Genomic DNA, 24494 nt, shown 5'->3' on the forward strand with positions numbered 1-24494 from the left:
CACAGCGGTGGCATTTCCTGCCGGTGCTCAGCGCCGGAGCAGCTGACACACGCCGCCGCCCCTCACCTTGCCCCGCGGCCGCGGTGGGCGAGCGCCACTCCGGCTGCGGCAGCGACCGCGGCGGGGCTGCCCCGCCGCACCGCCCGGCGAGGGGCGGGGGGAGCCCGCTCCGTGCTGCCCCCGCGGCCGCCGCCGCCGCAGTGCCCCGCGCTGCCGCACGCTCCCGCCGCACGTGAGCGGTGCCGCCGGCGCGGAAAGTGTGTCACTGGGTGAGGGGGGCGGCCGGGGGCGGGGCGGGGCGGCCGCCGGGGCGGGGCGGGGCAGAGGCGGGGCGGGGCGGGCGGCGGTGCCGCACTCGCTCTGCGCGGCTCCCCGAGAGCGCTTTTGTTGTAAAGGGGAGGGCGCCGCGGCGGGGACGCGCACCCGCTGCTCTGACAGGAGACAGCGCGGTCGCCTCCCTCCCTCTCTGCCAGCCAGCCTCCCGCCGGCTGCATGTAGGGCTGCGGCGGGAACACGGAGCTGGGAAGACAACGACCGAGCGGAGCCGCGCCGCGCCGACCGGAGCCGAGCCGGGCCCGGCGGAACCCAGCGCGGCGCCGCCCGTGCCCCTGCGGGAGGAGGTCGCCATGGAAGTCAGCGCGGGTAAGCGAGGCCGGCCGCTGCGGGGGGCGGCTGTGCGGGATGGTCCCGCGGGGCCGGGCGGGCGCGGGGGTACGGGCGGGGGTCGGCCGGGGCGCGGCGGGGCGGGGGGAGCGCGGCGGGCGGCGGCGCTGCCCGGCCCCGGCCCGGCCGGCGGCCGGGACGGCCCCGCGCCGCCTCACATGGACCCGCCGGGCGAGCCATGTGCGCGCTGTGTTTACGTTCCGCGCGGCGCGCCCGCTCATTGGCCGCGCGGGGCGGTGACGCGCGCATTGCATAATAGCGGCGGGGCGGCGGCGCGGGGCGGCGAGCGGCGCGGACACGTGAGGCGCGCGGGCGGCCGCTGTTTTGGTGACCTACATTCGGGGCGGCGGCGGCGGTGGCGGGGGCGCGCCGGGGACACGTGGGGCCGCGCCGCAGCTGCGGCGCCGGGCGGCCCCGCCCCCGCGGCTCCGCCCCCGCCGCGGTGGAGAGCGCGGGGGGGTCCGGGCGGGCCGGCGGCGCGGTGCGGGGGAGTGCGCGGGGTCGCGGGGGGACACGCGGTGCGGCCGTGTGCGGCGGCGGCGGCGGCACGCGGCCCGTCCCGAGGCGCGGGGGTGGTGTTGTGTAACGGGGAGGGGGCGGCCCGGGGGCAGCGCAGGGCGGGCCCGGCTCTTCCAGCCCCGGCGCCGCGTGACCGCGGCAGGGAAAAGCCGCAGCCCCGGTGCGGTGGAATGGGGTGAGGCGGGAGGGCGGCTGCGGGCACGGCGACCGCGCTCCCTTCCCGCTTTGTTAGCCAAGGAGATCGGGGGTGCCCGCCGGGGAGCCCCTGCAGCCGCAGCGCCCCGGGAGCCGGTTGGATCGCCCGGGCAGTTCGCCGCCTGCTTGGCGCCCCTGCGGCGTTACCGCTTGCCAGATCTGTGTTAATGGAACACCAGCAGGTTGCGGTGCCCCCCGCCCCCTCCCTAAAGTAAATCCCGCCAGGTAGAGCCCAAAGGGTCCTTGTCACCGAGCCGGCGGTGCCGCCGCAGCAGTAGCGCGGCTCCGCGTAGCCCAAAGGATTCATTTCACCACCCTCCGGCAGGTGGGTTCCCTAGGAAAATCCCGGGCAGTTCACAGAACCGGGGCTGCCTCCCCCACCGAGCAGCCCGGTACCCCCTTTCTGCGGAGTGCCGGCATCCCTGTGCACGTGTACGTGCTCCGTGTCTGTGCTCTTTGTTCTGACATGTCACCCTGTGTTCTGCGTGAGAGTCAACTTTTGACTGCTGACCAAACAAAAGCAGGGTTCACAGGGAAGTGTAATTTCTAAAATAACAGAAAGTACGAGGAATTGCGAGAGCTTGCCAAGCTCTCTAGGGTGCCAGAGCAGCCCAGCTCTCTGGAGCTCCTCCATCTCTAAGGAGAAGAGGGGTGAAACTGCCCCACAGGCACGCACTTTCTGTGCTCCTCTGTGACATTGGCCCTACCCTTGAGGGAAAAGAGCATCTCTTTTACGAGCAGGGTTTAAAGATAATGGGGCGCGGTGGCAGCGTGGAGAAACGTGGAGCTCCCTGCAGGGGCTGGCTGTGCTTGCGTGTCCCGATCTGCCCCTGCCGATAAGGATGGCGCCTGCTGGGAAGCCCGGTGCCTCCCTTGGGCCTGGTGAACAGTGAGCTTTGCCCTGGCACCTGGCAGAGACGCGTGCGCCGCTGGGGGATGGCACAGACCTTTGTCAAACAGGTGGTGCCTCAGCCCAGCACGGGTGCCTGATGATGCCTTGCTTCTCATGCCCTGGCTGAACTCATGACCCCCCCTCCTCCCCCCGCCTTGCCAATCCTCCTTTCTCCGAAAACCTGATCCGGAATGCGTGCTATGCTGTGTGCAGGGTTTCTTAAAAAAAATAAATAAATCTGCGCGGGACCAGCCCGTGTGGCAGGGTGCAGGGACGCTGCTGTCTGGGAACGTGAGCAGAGTCTGTCTGTCCTGCACGTGTCACATGGCCCCTTAGTCTGACTTCTGCTCCCAGGCAGCTCTGCCAGGAGCTCCTGGGCTGCGTGCTCTTTAGGGAACCCTCCTGCCAAGGGTTTCCTTGGTAGAAAAAAATGAAATGTTGAAGAGGAAGTGGGCCAGTTTTGCTGCTGCAGAGGCGCTAAGAGGACTGTTATGTCTAATAAAAGTACGGAAAATTTATTTGTAAGTCAGAATTGGTCCCTGCAAGCAGTGGTGTTTCCAGGGTTGTATAATACCACTGCTTTTATCTGTGAGGAGAGTATGGCTGATGTAAGATGCTACAGGCTCTGCCTGCCTTGCCAGTTCAATTGATCAAGGATTCTACAGACACCAGTGCTTTTCTCATCCAAAGGAAAGCAGTGCATGGCCCTTTTAAAGTTTTGAATTCTTACTGGTGTGTGGGGTTCCTTGCTGCAGTGTCCTGAGTCATCAGTGAAGAGAGTCTACTGAGCAATAGAGGCATAAAATGTAGAACATACCGAGTGTAATTTATTTAAACAGTTTCACGGCTATGGCTTTTGAAATTCTTGAGTGAAATATCAAATGTTTTTATGTTGACTTTTGAAATGCTGAGTCTTGGAGACAAACTCATATGAAGTGCAAACAATTTCTCTTGCTTACGAGCAAGAAGAAGGAGCCTGTGAAAAGCCAGAACTGCTCCCAGGTCTGCCTGAGGACAAAAAGCTGTTTCATAGGAGGGATTCTCAAGTGTGTCAGATTGCAAGACGCGGCAGGACAGAGGCTGTTTGCAAATAGCAGCCTGGCAGTCGGAGTTCAGCTGCTGCTAGAAAGGCTACAGAGGCTTGCAGTTGGACAAATGGCGTTCAGTAGGCTAACCAGACTGCAGTGCTATTTCCTTCCCTTGCCCCCTTCCCTTCTGCATCATGAGCACCTCCCAGCCCTTCCTTTCTGTGCCTCTGGCGTGTAGCCTGCATGAAGTCTTTCTCTCTGCCCTATTTCTGTCCCTAACCTAGCTTGTTTGCATTCTGCCTCCACAGCGCTGTAAGATCCTGTCTTGGCTCTGGCTCCAGATGAGCTCTGCTCAGAGGGTGGCCAGGGAAACCCTCTCTGGGTCACTCCGTGCCCTGTCCCTGCTGCCCCATCCTTCCAGCACCATGGCTTGTTGCTCCATCTTTTGGTTATGCCATTTCATCCTGGCCTGGACCAGAGGAGGCTGATAGGATGGGAGAAGGGGATGAGGCAGACTGGGAGGTCAGCGGTAGAAAACGAATGGAGACAAACGAGCTTGAGGGAGAGAGGGAGGGCAAGGAGTGCTCCCAGGAGCACGTAATGGCTGATCTGGTGGTGCTGGGTCACGGCGTGGCTCACATGGCAGCGGTGCATGTCTGCTGGTTATGTCACTACATGCTGCCTTTTTTTTCTTGCCTTAGGGGGTGTGATAGCTTACATCAGCTCTTCGAGCTCGGCATCTAGCCCAGCCTCATGTCACAGCGAGAGCTCAGACAGCGGTTTCCAGTCGTCCTCTTCGCCTGTTCCATCTCCTCCAAACAGCTCCTCCTCGGAAAGCGGATGCAATGGCCGGAGCAGTGAAGGCTCTGACGGGGCACCCAAGAGCGATCGGCTGGAGGAGACTATTAAAACAAACCAGTCGAGTGTTGCTGGTTTGACAAAAGGCCATAATGGAGTCACAAGTATGTTTGGTGCCAGTTCCTGAAAACACCATTTTCCCCTTCTGTGTTACAGCCCCGTGTGTTACAACCAGGTCTCCCTTTGGCTTGTGGTGTAGGAGCATAGCAAAGCCTCCATGTTTGTCTTCTGGCATTATGTGTGTGGTAATGCATAAGGTATTGCCATACAAATGCTCATACGATGGGGGTCCCATTGCTGCCAACCTCAAACAGCCCATAAATACAGTCCAGCTTTACTTCAAATTGTCACAAGTGAAAACTGATCTTAGGAAAATCAAACAGTCGGTTAAAAAGAAGTGATGAAGTAAAGGTGATCTAATCAGAAATTGCCTTCAGGAGTATTTATGGAGCTGTCTTGGAAATCTAGTTTTTCTGTTCTTTCATACCCTGTCCCCTGCCCCTTCACCTTCCTTCCCCCCACCAGCTGTGAGGAACAAAATAAATTACCCAAGCGTAATACTTTTATAGCTGTGGGTGGAACAGTTATCTTTTTGATTCCAAGTCATAATTCTGTGGATGTGAAAAACAAAATACTCATAAACTGGAGCTAAAGAATGGCCTTTTAAAATGCATACAACAATCCTATCTCTACATATTTACTTCACACTTCTTTTGGTAATCAGAAAAGATCAGTGATAGAGAAGTATATTTGAACAGTTTTGGAAGGGCAAGATTCAAAATAAATATTGGAATGAGTGATTCAGCAAACAGCTATAATTTAGTCTTTTGGAGGCTGAATTCTTTTACTGGCAGAACTGTTTTATTGTTTTGGATTGTTATGAAGCTAGAATAACTGTCTAATAGTTCTACCTCAAATAGGGGTTTTATTGTTGCGTTGTTGTTTGGGGTATTTTTTTAAGTATTCCTACCTTAAGTTTTTAGTAAGAACCTTTACTTAAAAATTCTTAAGTAACTAGATTTTCGGTGTCAGGGCAGAGGTTCCTGGAATGAAACCTGTTGTAAATTGTTCAGATAGATAGATAACTTTTTTAGCTCAGTACTAACTGTGTTAAAAATAAAAAAAAAGAAAAAGTTGCCGTTTGGCTCTTTTTCTTTTTGAAAACCTTAAAAAAAAGGTTTTAGTTCCACTTTACAAATGAAATCCAAATGTCAAATAAGTTACTCTGCTGGTAGAGTATGTTTCTGTGGGAGTATTTCCAGCTGTCTCTGTTGGATTAAGGTAACTTTGTGGTTACTGAAATCACTGGTAAAATTCCCATTGGCTTCAGTGAAACCCATGTTAGACCAGCACTTAGGACTTGCAAAAAATTTTATTGACAAGCTGAAATAAAATAGCCGGGGAGAAACTTAAAAAACCCAAACCATGAGCATTTTTATGGGATTGAGAAGGTATTTTCAAGTTCAAGTGTGCAAGCCATTCTGGATATGCACTCAAATGAGTGGTCTCTACACATGTAGATATGGCTGAGTTACCCTAAATTGTTATCAGATAGGTACAGTGTATATCCAGTGTTGAATATATTCTAAAGTGTCCTTTAGTATTTCTGGTTTTTAAGAAAAAGTGTTTATTCTCTGTTGGGGAAACTGTAGCCTTTCATAGGCTTTCTTGTCCTGATGGAAAAAACAGATTGAGCCTGAACTTTGGTGGCCTAGTTAACTGAATGGTCCTTTTAAAAGTGCTTAAATGTAAGCAGACTTTCTTTTTCTGTAAGCTGAGTGCAGTGCTACTCTGACAGCCCAGTGAATGTGTGCTTTCTCCCTATTTGTTTGAGTGCTTCGTGTTTGTCCTCTTTTCCCCCCACCCTTGCACTGGTACCTTCTGAACTGTTTAGGGGGTTTGTACATTCATGTTGTCTGTTCTTCTGCTGTATTTTTTCATGCGTTGAACTGACCTGACATATTTCAATTTAAGTCCAGGTTTTAAAAGCTGGAAACGTGTTCCTGCAGTTGTCACTGGTTTCTATATCCTTGACTTTTTTGTTTGATTCTAGAATTTAATGGCATGGTTCTTCTTTGCAAAGTCTGTGGAGATGTCGCTTCAGGATTTCATTATGGTGTTCATGCCTGTGAGGGCTGCAAGGTGAGCTATATTTCTGCTCACCTTTCTGCTGGTGAAATGCTCAAGTTCTCCCCATAGGGGAAAAAGGGGTGATACTGCCAAAACAGATATTGGTATAGTTCTCCGTTAAATATGAGAAATTGCAGAAGTTGTAGGGAACAGGCAAACCACTTAGGAGTATACAGCATTTTCCAGACTCTGCAGTACTTTCTGTTCCCACCCCTTGTCCAATCCTGCCTGACTTGGAGCGCACAGCAGAGAGCAAGAACTGGAAGCAGAGGTGGTAAGGACCATGTCACGCAAGACATGTGCATGTTAATGGCATTAAGAGATAGTGGGTGTGAGTTGTCACCTGGGCTGGGACACAGAACAAAACAGCTTTGGAAAAGCAATTCTTTACCACAAGGAAAGCCAGAACTACATATGTATTTTCGTAATCTGTAACATTGCAAACTGCAGAGATGGAAGTCAAAATAAGTTATTTTGACTCCCACCTTTGCACTTGATGTCATAGTTGTTTGAGAGCATGTCTTAGGAACTGTTGGTACAGCAACAGGGGTAATATTGGAGATACTCTGCTCTTAGGTGCTGACTCTGCAGGGAACAACTTAGCATCTTCTGTAATTAGAAATCATAACTAGTTCACATTACATACAGATCACACACAAAGGGGAATTAAGTCATGAGGAGTACCAAGTTCTTTAAAATCTCTTGGGGCTGATGGCTCTGAAGCTGCTGATGCGATGCAGTGAGGTTTACCGTGCTCGCAGAGACATGAATCTTGATGGAAGGGTTTGACATGTGCTGTAATGATAGTTGTGGGGTTTTTTGCTTGTTTACAGGGTTTTTTCAGAAGAAGCATTCAGCAAAACATCCAGTATAAGAAGTGCTTGAAGAATAACAACTGTTCTATAATGAGAATGAATAGGAACAGATGCCAGCAGTGTCGTTTCAAAAAATGCCTCTCTGTTGGGATGTCGAGAGATGGTACGTTCCTGTGCTGAGCAGGGATCCTCTGAGAGGGAATCTGCTGCCCACCTCAAAAACAATTGCTGAGGGTCTTAATGGCAGATAATGCAGCCAAGCAGTAGTGTTAAGGAGAAGTTCCCTGTCCGAGAGCATGTAGTTCAGCTTGCCTTCTTGCTCCATGAGTGTCCTGGGCTGGTGAGGTGGTACTGCAGGCAGCTGCAGAGCTGACCTCTGCCTGTGGAGCTGATGCAGTGGGATGTGCTGCAGTGGCCTGCTAGGGGGGATGGTTGTAACAAGTGTCTCAATTTTGGTTTAATGTTAAGACTTACAGCTGTATCCTACCTGAATCTGAACAAGACTCATATTTTTCTTTTTTTTGTCTTTGTTTTTTTTTCTATTTTCTTTTGTTACTATTGCTTTTTCAATGAAAGGGAATTCTGCCCAACCTGATAGCTTTAGAGTAGTCACCATAGAGCCTAAAGAATTAGCTTTGGGTGCATAGGATGAGCATGTATCTGCTCTTTTTTTTTCTTTCTTTCTTTTCTTAGAGGGAGAGGAAAGGCAAGGAGGAAATGTTGATATTGGTCTGTGTCTCTGACCACCTTGCTTGCTGTCCACTCCTTAAGCCGTTTTAATAAATAATGCTGAAAGTGTAGTTCATTTGTCTGCTACAACTTACTGCCACAACCAGAACTCTTCCTTCTGTTTCACTTTTAAATTTTCTCTGGGTGTTTATTTCACAAGAACTAGGAATCTCGGGCTGTTAATAATTTAGTGGGTGGAGTGCCAGAACTTATTTTAAATAATTGTTCCGAGTTCTTGTTATGCATAGGAGTTATTTCATCCCCTAGGCACTTGTTTGCGCACAAGGTTGCACCTGCTTTAATGAAAGAGACTTAGTTACATTAATGATGGACTACTGCATAATTACATCAGTCGAAACTGGTTATAAGCCCTTGTGCAGCTGCGGTTGGACAGGGTGGTAGAGGCAGTTGTAGATTCCCTAGGACAGGGTCAAAAGTGCTGCAGCCACAATGATGCCCATCCCCTTGCCAGCAGAAAGTGTCCTTGTCAAGGCAAAGTTACCAAGAAAATTTCCCAAGGTAAGCTTCAAGCATTGATTCTCTTGTTTTGGTAAGTTACGTAATTGGTCCGTGAGGGCCTGTCTTGTAGGACTTCTATGCAAAGATGATATGAACTGTGTTTACATTCAGCTAATTATCAGCTCATGAAGGTGTGCTGATTTAATAAAGACACTTTTGCAGTTAACACAACTATGTATATAATGCATAACCATTGTTTGAGGCAAAGGGGGAAAAGGCATGGCAGACTGTGTTCCTTAGAGCTGCCTTCTCCCTAAACAGTGGCTTACATTTGTATTCATGCCAGTCCTATGCCCCAAAAGCTCTTTGATTCACTGGTAATACCCAAGCTGTAGTATTGGTGAGAGCAGTTAAAATCTTGCCTTAAAAGGCAGGATTTTTTGTTGGTGTGTGTTATTTTGCATGTGCATGCTAACACTTTCAGGACTGACTTTTTTCTTTTTTTCTTTCTTTTTTTTCCCCCCTTTCCACCACTATCCGTTTCTCCACCTCGGTAGCTGTTCGATTTGGCCGTATTCCCAAACGTGAAAAACAGAGGATGTTGATTGAAATGCAGAGTGCCATGAAAACCATGATGAACAGTCAGTTCAGTGGTCACTTGCCCAGCGAAGCGTTGGCAGAACATCAAGACCAAGCACCTCAAGAAGATCTTTCCTCCAAGCCCAAACAAGAGCGAGAAACCATCAAAAGCCCTTCTCCCCCTCCTAGTGCTGACATGGCAAAGGAGGAGGTGATCGGCATGGTCACCAGGGCCCACAAAGACACTTTCATGTACAACCAAGAACAGTCCCAAAACCCAGCAGAGATGATGCAGCCCCAGAGTGGGGAGAGGGTGTCAAAGAGCACCGAGCAGTACATCCTGAGCAGCGAGCACTGTGTTGGTGGCCTCGGTGGCCCTCAGTACCCTGACAGGGAGCAGCACCTTGGTGGACAGTACAAAGGGAGAAGCACAATGCATTATCCAAGTGCGCACCCTGTGTGCTTCACAAACAGCCACTGCATGAACTTCACCAGTGGTTACACTCAGCGAATGTGTGAGAGGATCCCAGAAGATGGCTTTTCTCCAAACAAGAACGCCACTTACTCTTGCAGCACTGGAGGAAGAATGCATCTGGTATATTGATATCAATTGTTTGATTTGACTTAGCTGTTGGTGGGTGTGATCCAGCTGTGACTCAATAGTCAGTGAAGCGGCACGCAGTTAGCACAACTGCTGAAACTTTAAAGGGTGACACAAGTTTAATAGTGCAAATTGTGATGAAGGACAAAAATGGCTCAAGGTGTGAAGGATTGGAAATCGTACTACTAATGGGGTTTCTTGGCTTGGTTTTTAGCTAACTGAAAGTAAAATAACATCAAAGATTATTGGCTGAAAAAAGTCATGGGTTTTTTATGTGACTTGTCTTTAAAATGAAAACAGGAGTTTATAAATTCCCCTTTTCACTTGATCCTTTTGAAGACGTTACTTTCAAATAATCTATACGGTCAGAGGTATTGTATTTTCTTTAAGGGTTTTAAGAGCAAATTTCTGGGGTCGAACCCCAGGGCTAGGATTTTAAGCCAGTCTACAGGCCTTACTATGGGCTCTGAAATCTCTGCAGGGTAGACTGCTTTTTTGGTGATTTTTTGATTTGTTTTGTTTTAATGAGGCCCACAGGCTGTGCATCCTTTTCACTGTAGAACATGTTCAGATCTGAACAGAGCCAGGAGGAAGATGCACAGTTAAACTATTAGGGAGAAGTTCAGGGTCTTCTCTGTAGTACTTAGGCAAGTGAGGCTCTGGACATGCTTCTGGGTACCTTAGATGACTTTGCTAGAGCATTTTCTCACTTAATTCCTTACAAGGGTGCTTCCTGGTTTTATGCATATGGGTGTTGGTTTGGTTTGGTTGGGTTTTTTTTTTTGCCTTTGCTTAACAGGTCCCTCTCATTTGCCTTGCACCTGCTGTTTCTCTGCCATTCAGGCAACCAGTTCTGTAAGCCCCTTAAAATAGATTGTCCTTCTCTTTATCGCTGGAGCCTGGGATGAGAGAACATAACATCCTCGTTCTCATCCTGCGCTCCTGGTGTGAAGCGCGAGCCCCTGACCTTTCTGATGTACTTGAGCTGCCAGCGTTTTTCTGCCTCCTACTTCGTGAAGATCCTTCACATGTTCTTGAAGACCCCCTAAAGGTCTCCGCAGTAAAGGTGTTTATTTTGATGCTGCATTTCTATGGGGGCTTTTTTTGTTTTTTGGTTTTTTCTTAAAAAAAAAAAAAAGATCTTTTTGTCTACTGCATATATAGACCATGCCATCCCTAGCAGGGTCTGACCTTAATTGCAGACTCCAGGCACTGCAACATAGCAAATAATAATTCCCAGCCTTTTCTTCCTTGCAGGGAAAGTATGTGGTGTCACTACAACGGCATTCTTGGCACTCCTGAGAAGCAGAGGTTAAGCCTGTCAGTATGGGCGGGCAGGGAGTGGTGCTGCCTTGCAGAGACTCAACCAGTCAGTTTGACCTGTGCATGGCAGCTGCAGGCAGGAGTTAATCAGTGATGAAGAGACAAAACCATATCCAGCAGAGCACTGCAGCTCCCCCTCCCCGCCCCACATCCCTGATATGAATGAGGGTTCTGCCCAAGAACTCAGTGAGTTCAGAATCTGACCAAAATGAGTCATCAGCAATAAGGGCAAATAATTAGGCTCTGAACCTGTATGGAGACAGATGTTCAGGGGTTTGGTCATTTTTACTCAATATCCCTGTAACCAGAAAAGCAGAACAGGTCATTCCTGAAGAGGTTCCTCTGAAGAGAACTGGTGACTGTACAAGCTGACCACTGCTTCCATAGGAAGCCTGTCAGAGTTCAGGGAGTGCCTGAATGGCACTCTTAGGCATATGATTTAGTTTTAGGTGGTTCTAAAAGGAGCATGGAGTTGGACTCAATCCTTTTGGGTCTCCTCTAATTTGAAATATTCTGGTTCTTGGGCTGAGGTCTATCAAGAGACCACAGACACAATGCACTGGGTGTGGAAGTGGTAGTTTCCCCTTGGGACTGAGTGCCTGTGGGTAAGGGTATGCTGTTGTAGAATGAGAAATTAAGGTGATTTTTGTGTCCATTACAGATCAGGGTACTGAACCAGAGATTCCTTATTTTTGGAAAGTGCTGTATTTATAACAGTACCTATGTGTGAACCATTGCAATATCACAGGCAGAGCAGTGGTTGGCATCTGCTGTCCTTCTGGTTGTGTGCCTAGACTTTTTCTTTTGCCAAAATATTATAGTCTTGTAATCTTAGGACCTCCCACGCAAAGAATTGCTCGGCAATTACCGTATTCAAGATGCCCTGAAAAAACAGCACAGCTCTGAGGAATTGCTAATCTATTTCACTGTTTTCTCTTTGTTTTGCTGACATTATGTAGGATTACATACACCATTTAGTATACTTGTGAGGAATACTTAAAAGGAATTTTTGTCCTTGATGGTGACAGGTGAAATGAATATTAAAAGGTTTAAGCTTCATTAAAAGATGTAAATTTTAGAAGCTAGAACTGAAAATATCGCAGAGCTTCTGGTTGACTCTTGCAGAGGGAATTTATTGGCAGTCAGCCCTGACTGATATGTCTGATCTCAGTGTAATGGATTCAGACTTTCCTACAAAAAATTGCTGTATATTTGTATAAAAGAAAGAGCATTTTGTCATCTTGTGACTGAGAAATACTGGAATACAAGTTCCTTGGTGTTCTCCTTTCTGCAAGTAAAAGCAAACTTGCAGAAGAGGGTTATCCTTGTAATGAGGGTGTAAACCTGTGACTCAGGAAACCAAGGCTCGCTTTCTTGCTCTGGTGTTGAGCAACCAAGGCATCTTTGTCGCCTTGACTGAAGCACTTCAGTTGCCTGCAGAACAAGAAAGATAGGAGAATGAATGTCGTAGTGACTGTGAGATTGCAACTGATTGATTGTGAAATTACAATTTACTGTGAAATTACAGGGATAATACAAGTAAAGGGAAATTCAGATGTCAGAGCAGATCAGTTGAGATCAGGGAAGAATAGCTTAACCTTGGTTGTGTCAGGTCTTTTGCAGTACACAATGTTGTAGTTTCCAGAGTTAACGAATTTATAAACAGATTGCTAAAAATTCCATGGATTTTTTTGTTTGTTTTAAAGCAAGGGGAAGAAATACAGTTTCTTTGGGAACTGATTGATGAATACTGATCTCTTTTTTTTCTCCATGTCATTATCGCAGACTTTTGTTGAATAATAAACATGTTTCTCTTGAGTATTTGTCAGTATTTGGAATGATGATACCTTTAAAAGTTGTTTTCTGTTTGTGTTTTGCAAACATCAGGTCTGCCCAATGAGTAAGACTCCTCATGTGGACCCAAACAAGTCTGGCCATGAAATCTGGGAAGAGTTTTCCATGAGTTTTACTCCTGCAGTAAAGGAAGTGGTGGAATTTGCCAAGCGCATCCCAGGTTTCCGAGACCTCTCCCAGCATGACCAGGTCAATCTTCTGAAGGCTGGGACCTTTGAGGTGAGACCACTGTGTGTGTATTGCAAACCTGACAAGCTGTGCATCAATCTGACCCTGTACAAACAGAGCCAAATAGAACTGGGGTGCATCAGGTGAAACCACCTTGTTCATGGATGCTCTGAGGTGATGGTGTCCGAGGGATCTGTTTGGTCAGACTTTGGTGGCCTGTCCTTCTTCCACTGAGCTCAAAACTGCTCAGCCCTTCTACTCTTCCCTCCTTCCTGGACATTAATAAATGCATAATTATGGGTTTCTAGCTACCTTTGCTTACTCTGGGGACCTGTACTGCATCTGGAAGGGTGGATAGGTTAGAAAGCTGTCTACTGACTTACAAGTTTTGTCAAGGAATGTGTTTACTGCTCTGCATGTCCTTCCTTGTGCCACTCTGCTTCCTGCAAAAGCCAGAGTATCCAATCCTGACCAGTCACCACTTAGGTGGCAACTTGGGAGTGTCTGAAGCACCCATGTCCAATGCAGTAACAATGGTAAATACGTGTACTGCTGCAGCTCTGTAGGTGCTGTGTGCCAGCTGCAGCCTGACTTACTCTAGACTAATCCCACTAGGTCCTCGTGGTTACTTGCATCCACTTGTGGTCATGACGTATGTGTGAATTAGTGGTATTAATTTGGAAATGATACCACAGAGCTTGGTGCTGTTTTATAATTAGTGACCTTCACTAGATGACCTTTACATCATGTTTTAGTTGCCCTTCCAGACCCTTGTGTCTGCTGGAGACCGTACACATTTCATAAATATTCAAGTGTGAAATTTGAGTAGAGAGAACACATTTCATAAATATTCAAATGTGAAATTTGAATAGAGAGGGTCAGAGGAGCCGAAGTCCCAAGTATTTGGTGTTACTGTGCTTTTTTGGGGAGTGTAACATTGGTGATGCCTTTGCTCTTGTTCACATGATTTACTCTTTCAAAGAGAGATGCTGGATTTTATATTTACCTGAAATGAAGTAATTTCTTGTGTGATGTGTTGGGTCTTCTGTCTGCATTTATACAGCTCAGTTCTAAAATGGATAATTGTTGGGTTGGAAGATACAAGTTATACAGGAAGACTTGTTGCCTGGAGTCTATTAATTTTCTTGTTTCCTTCATTTTGCTGTCATGTATTTTTTTCTGTTATACTTATTCTTTTAATATTCATCTACAACTCCTGTAGTGAAAGGACTGTATTTTTACTTCTTCGCTACTTTCACCTTTCACAAAAATGTTGATTCCTTCCTCTGCAAAGGAGGAGGAGAGTGAAAAATTTGGCTTGAACTGTCCCTATAATGTAAAGGCAAACCTTCATGTTTTGCAAGTAAAACATTTTGTCTTGGCCTTGCTTCACCTGAAGCTTTTCTCAGGCCTCACTCCTATGCTTTTTTTGCCGGTTTACAAGCACTGCTGATAAGGAGGTTTCTGTATCCAGGGGAATTAGTAATAATGTATGGCTGCATGCTTGTCACTTTTCACTTATTTATAAGAAACATTAATGATTCCTGTTAGTGAGCTACAACTTGCAGTTAAAGGCCTATGTGGCATCTTAGCAACAGGAAAAAAAAAAGGTAGGGCTGCAGAACAGTGGGAAAAAATCCACCACAGGATTAACGAAACCATTGCGATAGAGGCAGAAGCATCTTGAAAGCCTGGTGCATCCAAGGTCATTTTTGTCTTCTGGGTAACTGAGCCAGGATATTCCAATGTCTGCATGTTAATAGAAGAACCTGAGTGAAAGTGCTGCCTCCAGGTCTGGTGTGGCTGGCTTGGCACTGCTTCTTAGCGGGTCATATTCGAGGAGTGCCTGTTCCTGTGAGGGTAAGAGGACACATGGAGGCAATGTTGGTGCAGAAGCTGCACAGCTATATTTATATTCACACACACGCAAGCTGTAAAGGTCTCTCAGAACTGGGAGTACTGGGGAGCTCAGTGTATCGTGGTGGCATTTGCATGGCTTCCTTTGAGAGCCAGCTCAGAAGCAGCACTGAGCCTAAAATAAGGAACTTGACTGGTTTTGAGTGGGCCCTTCTCCACCTCCCCTCCACATGTAGTTGATGGTAGAGCTAACAAGGCCCTTGGATCCCTTTGAGTAGTGACTCAGATTTGACTACAGCTGCTAGGGACATGATCAAGCAACCTCCCAGAGTGGAGATTTTTATGTGCCTGTGTTCCTGTGGTCAGGTGATAGGATTGATCAGGTGTGTCCTCAGCGTGCATCCCATTGAAGTGAAATGGGATGAATCAATCCTGTGCTATGCCATAGTCCAAACTGTTCTTCTTTGTTTAGAATGGTTGCATTGAAATAGGTGAGGTCTTTACCTTAGGATAAGTCAGCACAACTTTATGGGCTTCAGTTTTGAATATCAGCACTAATCCTGGTTGCTCCTGTTATTTAAAGATGTTTCTAAAGCCCAGTTCTATAGGGAGAATACCGTTTTGAACTGAAAGGTTGCTGGATACCTGGTGGGTCTGTGCTAATGCACGAGTTGAGCTTTGTCTGCCTGCCCTTTGCCTGTTTCTGTTGTATTCTGATGGCTTCTGCATCTGGGTTTCTGCACTCTAGTTAATATCATCAAAGGACAGATAGCTTAGCTGACAAAAGTGAATAGTACGTAGCGCTCCTGTGTCCATCAAGGTTGCTGCATGTTGTTTGGCTCATTAAATTTAGGAGCAGGTCGTGTAATGTGCATGAACAGTGTTTGAATTCTCAAATATTTTTGTTTGTTCTGAACACTCCTTTCTTTAAGCTTGTCAAAGGTACTAGTCTTTGAAAACCTGGTTCTCCTCTCACCTGTAGTAAACATTTGAATTCATGCAGTTAGTAGGGCAAATGAGAAGAGACAACTGTCACACCAAGAGATTACAGTGAGTCCAAAGTTTTAACCAGTGCCAGTTAGTTCATTTTCTTCAAATAAGAAAGTTGTTCTGTGCAACTTAAACCTTGAAAATGTAAATAAGGTTATTGAACATGAGCAAATAAAACTCTACAAGCCATTCCAGAGGGAAACATTTCACAGTACAACTGAGAAACCACAAGAGAAATTTCAGCCCAAAGGGGTAAGTTTAGCACACCTCAACTGCTCCAGCCCAGGTGCTTGTACTAAAGGGGTATTCCCAGTTGCAGCAGACCAGGTGCCATCTCAAGCTGTGCTTCCCCTGTCTCTTAAAAGCTCTACATGTGGCTCCTTTCTAGCAGAGCTCATTAACTAACATTCCTGTGGGTACAGTGATGTGGCATGGTACTTTTCCAAAGAATGCCTAGAGGGCCCGATCATCAGGTGGTGTAAATCAGCATTGTTTCCATAGAGCTGCTCCACTTTATGCCAAGTGAGAATCTGGTTCAGTACCTTTATTTTGCTCCTCATGAGTGTTGGCAAGAAAACATTTCTTTTAATGCTCTGTGTGCCTTTGGCTGTTGTGTGGCTTAAGCAAGTTGTCCTACTGGCATATTTATGAATGACATGGTCTGTGTGGCTCAGGCTGTCTGAGGCTTAAATTTTAATTTTCCTGCCTTTCATATGCTGTAGCCCCTCCCCTGCATCCACTCCCTAATTTTGTCACTTGTTTGTTTCTCTCAGATTACGGGGCCAGAGCTTGCACTGTGTTTTGCAGCTCAATAGCATGCTGACAGTTTCTGTACAGAATGCTTTTAGAATGGTTAATGAGACACTTTGAATGATGTTAAAAGGTTTAATTTTTTCTTTGGCTTTTCTACAAATGCACCTCCATTTATCTGGTTTTCTTGTTCTTTTTTTTCTTCCTTTTTCTTTCTCCAGGTTTTAATGGTACGATTTGCATCTTTGTTTGATGCAAAGGAACGTACTGTCACCTTCCTGAGTGGCAAGAAGTACAGTGTGGATGACTTGCATTCAATGGGAGCTGGTGATCTGCTCAACTCAATGTTTGAATTTAGTGAGAAACTAAATGCCCTGCAACTTAGTGATGAGGAGATGAGTTTGTTTACAGCGGTTGTCCTGGTATCTGCTGGTAAGGAGAGAAAGTTACCTTGCACCTTTGCCAAAAATTGAGTGTGACTATTAAAAGTTTTCTGTAAAATGTATACCTTGTTATTTCATGTATAAGTGCAGTTGAGTAGGTTTTAAGGTACCAGGAGCCTGTAATGTACTTTCTAAGATACCTAGTGTTTCTAATATTACCTTAAAAAAAAGGTGACAATGGGCTTATGTTTTCTACTGCTTTCTATGTAATGCAAAAACAAATAGCTGCTCCATGGCCATTTAGATGCTATTTGTCTGGCTTCTCTAAGTTTCACAGGACAGCATCACTGAAATTACTCCTGACTTGCACAGCATAAGTCTTTGGATAAGGTGGTATTTTTGCTTCCAAGTGCTGTCATTTAAGTCTATTGCGTATTTTACTTAAGTCTAAATCCACCAGTTTGATCTCTGCCTATGTCAGCAAGAAAGCCCCATCATCTGCATCGTGACTTCTTTCCACTAAAGGCCTGCCAATCCACTGACATCTTCACCGGCCTCCTATCTTGTTTCAGTCCCTGGATAGACAGAACACCCTGGCCCAGATTCAAAGAAGGATTAAGCACCTACTTCTGTAGTATTATCTCAAGCCTCAAATTAGGCACATTAGCTCTGCATATAATGCCTGGAATGCAAGATGCAGAATCCCTGCTTGCTGGGGAAGAAGCTCTCCTAGGGGTAGGTAGCAGGAATGCTTGCAGTGCCCACTTAGACAGCGAGGCAGCAGCTGGGGAGCAGTGAACTCCTTGAACAAGGGCACCCCTTTCACATGAGCAATTTAGACCCACGTGTTACCAAGGAGGGGCACCCAGGCATGGTGCTGTAGGCACGTGAGGCCTCTGTAACAAGGTAGGACAGTTCAGGCTAATAGCTTTGCCCATAGCTGAGCTGAAATGTCACAGCACAGGACAGGGCAGCTGTCGCTTCTTCAGGTTGTGAGCCATGATGATGAGCAGAGGGTAGCACAGAATTAGCAAGCTTCAAGAGCCAGAACAAATGGCAGTGTGAAGGAAGCATGGCTCTATGATCTGAAGGAAGCATGGAATCTGTTAACGAAAATGTTCAGATAACAGAGAGAAACCTGAGGTCTTAGTTGCCTTTCCAGACTCTGGAAATTCTTGACAAGAACTGCAGGGAGCCTTTAAAATAAGGACTGACAACCAGGTCTCTTTTCTTCTTGAGCACTCTAACTAGGCTTACACCAGTTCTTCTTGCTTGCTCAGCTCCTGGGTCCTAGAATATCTCAATCTCTGTGCCACCTGTTTTCAGTCTAAGTGGCTGTATCTGTTCTGTTAAATGTGCTTCCAGCACAGTGCCATCTCCCCAGTCTTTAATGCACTGTGCTGATTGCCAGCTCCCAGCAGGGGTTAGCTGAGGGATGGCATGTAACATGTGCAGCATGTGGTGTCAGCCATGCAGCAGGACAAAGAGAAGGTGTTTGGCATTCAGGCTTCTTGCAGTTGCTGAGGGTTTTTCAGATTGTATTTTGGATATTATTGCTGTCTATCTTAGCTGCCTCATGATCTGATCTGCAGTCTGATCACAGCCTTCCTGGACATCTTCACAAAATTTTGTAGAGTTTTATAAAGTACAGCTTTATTAGCCAATGTTGGGGCTGTATTCCAGACACAAGGCTAACCCTGATGATAAATGTGAGTTCAAAAATTTTCAGAGCAACTTTTCTCTGTTACATGAGACTGGATTGAAATGCTGCAGTTGTTACTTTGCACAAGTGAGTAAATGAGCAGGCTTTGTGCTCAGGCAGGTAGTGAAGAACAGAAGTGGCCTCAGCAGAGTTCCTGGGGAAGATGCTTACAGTGAGAGGGATTGCCAGGAAGAGAACTTGCCTGTAGAGCTGAAGGATTGTGGGCATGTGTTGATTAAACAGATCTTGAAAGACAGATCCCTGCATCCCACTCTTTGAGGAGTAGTGTAACCAAAAAAGTAATTTCCTATAAGGGGAGGTGGTGCTTCATTGGAGATGAAGAGTTGGAAGAACAGGATCAGAGAGAATGACATTGGGATGCAGGCAAAGGGAAAAGTGCCATGTAAGAAATGTAAGAAGGACTGGAAGTGGAAGAAAAAGGCCATTATGACTTCTTCATCAGAATGAAGGTTATTCAAGAGAAGACTGAAAGGGAGCTAGGAGTCAGGATTTACATCAGTTCCAAAAGCAGAAGGGAGCGTGACTGTCGAATGCTTAGGTGATCCACAATATAAAGTACCATGCTGCACTAATTAAAGATCTTTTTAAAGACTTTTAGTTGATTAAAACTAAGAAAAAAACAAAACCCACCAATGGAAAAAGAAATGAAGTCTCTAAATACTGCTAGTTAGGAGATTGCTTGTGAGAAACATCTCCACTTAACACTGGATGAATAACCACTCTTAGGAGTAGTATTTAGAATGTACAGATGAAGCAGGGGTGGTAGTAGCAAGGACTTTGTAACTCTGTACATCCTCTCCTTCCCATGTCATATGGCAAAGGAAGAAAAAGCAGGCTCACACTTGGGTGGTGCTGAGGAATTATCTTGGTACTGTTCCAGAATTAAAAGAATGCTTCACCTCTGGCTTCAGTTGGCTGGATGTGTTGAAGATGGAGGAGAGGTAGCAAGGTGGATCATGGCCACTGGAGGAGGAAAAAGCAGGGTGGAAGCAAAGCTGAAGGAATGTGGTTTGTGCAGGTCTAGAGAGCAGATAATCCCTTAACTAAGGGTCTTGCTTTGTGGTAGAAGAATATGAAGTACACACCCTCTATTATTCTCCCTTGCTAGCATAATACTAAAATCTTCTGCTGGCCACTGGGAGTGACTGGAAGTGACTGAGAGGGGGTAGAAAGACTTGGAGTAATTGAAGTGAGGAGGCTACAGTAACTCACCCGGGCCAGCCAGGAAAGGCTGGGCTGCATTCTTCCACCTTCAGAGGCAAGGCAGTGCTATTCTCACTGTCCAGAGCTCTTGTGGAACTCTGTTGGGCATGTTCTGTGCAAATGTCACTGTACCTGCTCAGAATAGAGCAAAGCTTTTGCAGAGCAGGGGACAAGCAGGAGAGATCATTTAATAAATAAAGGCAGAGAGATTTCTCCTCACTCATGTTCTCTTGGGACAGCAGCTGTCAAACCTATTGGACAGTGTTCACAGAAAAGTGGAATGTGTGCTAATAAAAATTGTTTAATAGTAACCAGAGCTCCTAATTGTAGAAGATTCTGGAACAATCTTCCTAAAGGAACAAAACGCATGTAACTGCTTCAAGATGCATCCTTAATTGGATTATGTAATCATTTTCCCTATAGCAGTAGGGAACTGCACTGAGTAGTCCAGGGGGACTTCCTAGCCTGTTCACCTGAGCAATCTGATGGGATTGGCACTGACAGCAGAAGGAAGGGATTCCCACTCTGTAGGATCTGACTCAGTGTTACTCCAGAAAGCTGTTGTCATTCCACGTCCCAGTTCTGCAAAGTGCTTAAGTACATGTACACATCAAAGCACATTTCTGTTTGTGCCAGTCACTCGGCTGTCTGTGTGCCCTGCTGAATTTACATAGTGTTTAAGAAAAGAAGCTACAGCTTGGAAAAAAAAAAAAACGAAACAGCTACTGTGCATGATTATGTGGTGAGATGTTTTACTTAAAAATTCATCCTTTCAAGCCGCTTACTGAGGTTCCACCTAATGATACCAGGTGTGTTCAGCTTAAATACAGCTCTCTTGAAAGCAGTGCTTCAGGTGTGGTGGGAGTGCAGTATGTGAGAACATAATATTTGTCTTGATGTTGACATTCTTCTTTTCCTCAGCTGGGAATATTTGGGTGCATCATGTTTCATTTTTTTAAGTGCTTCAGAACACACTTGGAAATAGTGCCCAGTCATATGAAGGGTTGTACTCCCTTTGCCCCTGAGAATTCCATTGTGCAGATAACAACTGTGGCTTGTCCAGAGTGGGATTTCCTCCTCAAACCTTCAGTTTAAGTTTAGGATTCTATCTATATCTAGCCTTAAGAAACGTTTGAAATTTTTACTTTCACGCACCCTGTCTTTTTCCTTGGGTTGAAAGTTGTGATTCAGCAACATATTTAAACATTTGCTTCAATCTGTCATCCTCTGGAAACATGGGTTAGGGATCACAGAAATAGTGATTGAATGCTGCCAGTTTGGCATGAACTTAGTACTTTGAAAAGTTAATGCTAAATAACCTTTGAAAGACCTTTGGGGTGTGATTTAAAACTTTTGGCATAAGTATCTGATTTTTCTTGTGCTTGTTAATTTAGTAAGGGATTCTTGCCCTGGTTTTATGTTGCAGGCTACATCTGTTCAATCAAGTTTTTTTTCCCCCTACCCTCCTGTTTTTTAAATTTCTCTCTCTCCCTCTCACCCTGCCCTTTTGTTTAGATCGCTCTGGAATAGAAAATGTCAATTCTGTGGAGGCACTTCAGGAAACACTAATCCGTGCATTAAGGACCTTAATTATGAAAAATCACCCAAACGAAGCCTCTATTTTCACAAAACTTCTTTTGAAATTACCTGACTTGCGTTCCTTAAACAACATGCACTCTGAAGAACTGCTGGCCTTTAAAGTTCACCCATAGGCCTTTAGGTCTCATTTGTACTTGGACTTGCCTCATGTTAAACTGTTTTGTGCTAAAGTATGTATTTATACAGTTGTACCACTTGTTGGAGAGAGTTCACAGACTGTGAACAGTTGATAGCTGTCCCATAACCATGCAATAAAGCTTTGGCAGGTGCTTTCAGCTGGCGGCGGCGCAGCCTTTGGAATCCTGCATGGCACCCAGGCCAGCTGTGCCCACTCCTGCAGGAGAGGCTGCGGTGAGCCCGAGTGAATATGGACTCTTCTTTCATCTAGGAAAAAGAACCACCACTGCCCTCTCACCTAAACTGAATGCAGAGTAGTTGTGTATGTGCTTATGGAGCGTGGAATGGGGTGGGAACAATCCTGTGCTAATAGGAAAATGGAAGAGCTGATTTAATTGGTCTTTCACTTATCTAATAGATGTATGTCTGTGTCTCTTGATAACTCACTCATGGTTTCACTGTTGTTATTCCATTAAACCCGATGGAATGGTTTCAGCCTGCACCAACTCTTCACTGAGCGTGTGTTCATGCCATGTGTATATAATATAAATAGTTAAGTAGTGAGTGTTTATGGCTATATAAAGTACAGAGTTGTGTGTATATATGTGTATGTATATAAATAGTTCTATACATAAAGTATACATATAATTTCTTCACAATATTTTAAACTGTGAAGGAATTTAAACTTAAAACAGAAGGTGATCTATGGAAAGAACCAAATAGATGCACTTTGCATATTGCTGAACTAATTATCTGAGCATTTTTTAGAAAACATCGAATTTGCATTAATATGCTGTGTTTGTTAATTTAAAAAAAAAAAATAAAAGCAACAACCAAGAGTGGCACTAAAGAGGCAGAGTCAGATTCAACTTCCAGAAGGGTTTTGTAGAGAATCTCAAGCAGAGATGGTTGGTTGTGGCACTAATGAGATGGATTGTCCATTGCCACTGAGGTTCTTGTGTTTTGATAAAGGTTAAATAAGCACCAGATGCTCTTCAAAAACTTCAGCACAGCCAGAAAGAAACTGTCAGATTAATAGCAACGTCTGTCAGAAAAAGAAAAAATGGGAAAAATGTATCCATGGTTGCATTTGGGTGTATGTGTGTTCTGTGACTGTTTATTTCTTGCAATACATCATTTTGCTGCTTCATTGCTAAATGAGAATTGAAAACAGAAATGTGAGATTCCCCATGTCTTTTCCCCGTCTGGGCTTTGTGGTTCCCATGCCTGTTCTTCTGGAGCTCTCCATTGGTGTGTGTGCATGTGAGCGTGTGTGATGTGCAGAGAAGGTGCATTAGATGGTCTGGATTGTTTTGGTTTTTTTTTCCTTAAACACCACAAAAACCAACCAAATAAATGGGACTTTTTTTTTGTTGTTTATGCCAGTAGCAAATTACAGGGCAGATCCACAAGGCATAAGATTCTGCTGCTTTTCCATCTAGGAAAGCAGCTCTCTATGGGTTTTTTTCCATTTGTAGCAGGACCTGGCACCAGAAAAGAGAGACTAAAAGAAGTCAAAGCAGTTGTGTTATTTACGTTTATGTTTTGCTAATGTGGGAAGAAGATGCTCCATCACCCTAGTTCAGTTAACTTGCCTTAGAGGTAGCCCTCAGGGGTCTGTAGTGTTTGGCTACTCTTGGGAGAGCGGCTGCTCCTGGCAGTCAGGGCCAGGATGGAGGGAGCCTCCAGCCTGCAGAGCTCCTGCCTGCACCACGGTGGGTTGAGAGGAGTCTTCCTGCCTGTGGTGGAGCTGCAGCAGAAGCAGACCCGTGCCTGCTGCTCAGCATCAGGATCTGGGATGGGAAGAGGGAGGGCTCACACGCTGCCATGCTCCCCTGGCCCTTGGGCTGGGGATTCCACCTCAGACAGGAGGAAGGGGCTGAGAGTGGGCAGGGCAAGTGCTTGGTAAGAGGTGGGGAGAATTCAGCTGTAGCCTTGGCTGAGGAGCAGAAGCGCCCACCCTTTCCCCTGGCAGGGCTGTCCTGCTTCAAGCTGCTTTAACCACTGGGTAATGGCCCTTTCATACATAACAGTTTTGCTACCCAAATGTTCTATCAGGGCATATTGTCCTAATTTCTGTTAACAGTCTGCATCCTACAGTATTATTTGTTTGAGAGCTTCACTGAATTATGCATCGAACCATTCAGACTTTAGAGAGGACACAGTCACATGGTTTTTGTTGTTTATTTGCTGAAATGACTTCTTTGTAGACCCCATTTCAAACATGGAAAGTACAGTTAGCCCTTGGTTGTTTCGGGAGGGAAGAAGGCTTCTTACAGAGATTGCCACCCTACAGCTGTGTTTTGTTGTGTTTTGTTTTATTTCTTTTTCTTCTTAAAACTGTATTATTAAGCCTTTAGGAATGTATAACCAGGACTGAGTAATTACTGCTTATTAAATTTTTTTAGTTAGAATGACCATGTATGCCTATAGATAGATATTCTAACTTGTGCAATTTCATTTGAAATAATCTTCCTGTACATAATGGAAAAACTCACATAACAGAAAAAAAAAAAAAAAGCCCCAAACAGATTGACTGAACAAAAAGCTGATTAAAGTATGGTTCAAAAATGACCCATGTATTACAAACCCTAGCTGGACTCTTAGAAGAAAATCTAAACTCATTGTGTTAGCTGTGTATTGTGAGCTCTTCTTTTACTGTGTCACTGGTTATACACTTGTTAAATGCTGAGATAATAGGCTTCATGCCAGGCATTTGAGTACTGTAGATTGGGTCATTGCTGAAAGATTAATGTACTGTATGACTTAAATGAAATTTTTATTCTTGATTTTATTCTTGATTTTGTTCTTGTTTTAAAAGATTAAATATGGGCATTATGTCAGCAAGCTAAACTTGTGTGTCTGTGTTCTTTGTATTTTTCTGTACGAAATCTGGGGGGGAGGACAGCAAGCTGGGATGAACAAAGCAGAAGAGATTCTCTTCTGGATGAGAACATCAGCTGCTCTAAGGTCACGGGGCTGTGCTGGGGCACAGCAGCAGGGAGAGAGAGCCAGCACCTCCCTCTGTGAGCTACTGCTCTGCCTTCCCAGGTGTTTGG

At 45.8% G+C, this 24494-nt stretch overlaps 1 protein-coding gene across 1 annotated transcript; it reads left to right on the forward strand.

The window, feature by feature from the left end:
• The first annotated feature begins 418 nt into the window (after nt 1–418).
• On the forward strand, nt 419–24288 carry NR1D2 (nuclear receptor subfamily 1 group D member 2). Its single transcript, XM_066555353.1, has 8 exons — nt 419–642; nt 3999–4259; nt 6209–6297; nt 7119–7263; nt 8846–9462; nt 12679–12864; nt 16632–16842; nt 21235–24288. The coding sequence occupies exons 1-8, from the start codon at nt 627–629 to the stop codon at nt 21429–21431; spliced, it is 1722 nt and encodes a 573-aa protein (XP_066411450.1). The 5' UTR covers nt 419–626; the 3' UTR covers nt 21432–24288.
• Nucleotides 24289–24494: the final 206 nt, after the last annotated feature.

This window comes from Molothrus aeneus, chromosome 1 (genome assembly GCF_037042795.1).
Source record: "Molothrus aeneus isolate 106 chromosome 1, BPBGC_Maene_1.0, whole genome shotgun sequence".
NCBI lineage: Eukaryota > Metazoa > Chordata > Aves > Passeriformes > Icteridae > Molothrus > Molothrus aeneus.

Bases quoted from the DNA above. Each gene is read 5' to 3' on its own strand.
- NR1D2 (XM_066555353.1), top strand. The intron at 4,260-6,208 runs GTATGTTTGGTG...GTTTGATTCTAG, and splicing joins AGGCCATAATGGAGTCACAA to AATTTAATGGCATGGTTCTT. The intron at 9,463-12,678 runs GTATATTGATAT...TGCAAACATCAG, and splicing joins CTGGAGGAAGAATGCATCTG to GTCTGCCCAATGAGTAAGAC.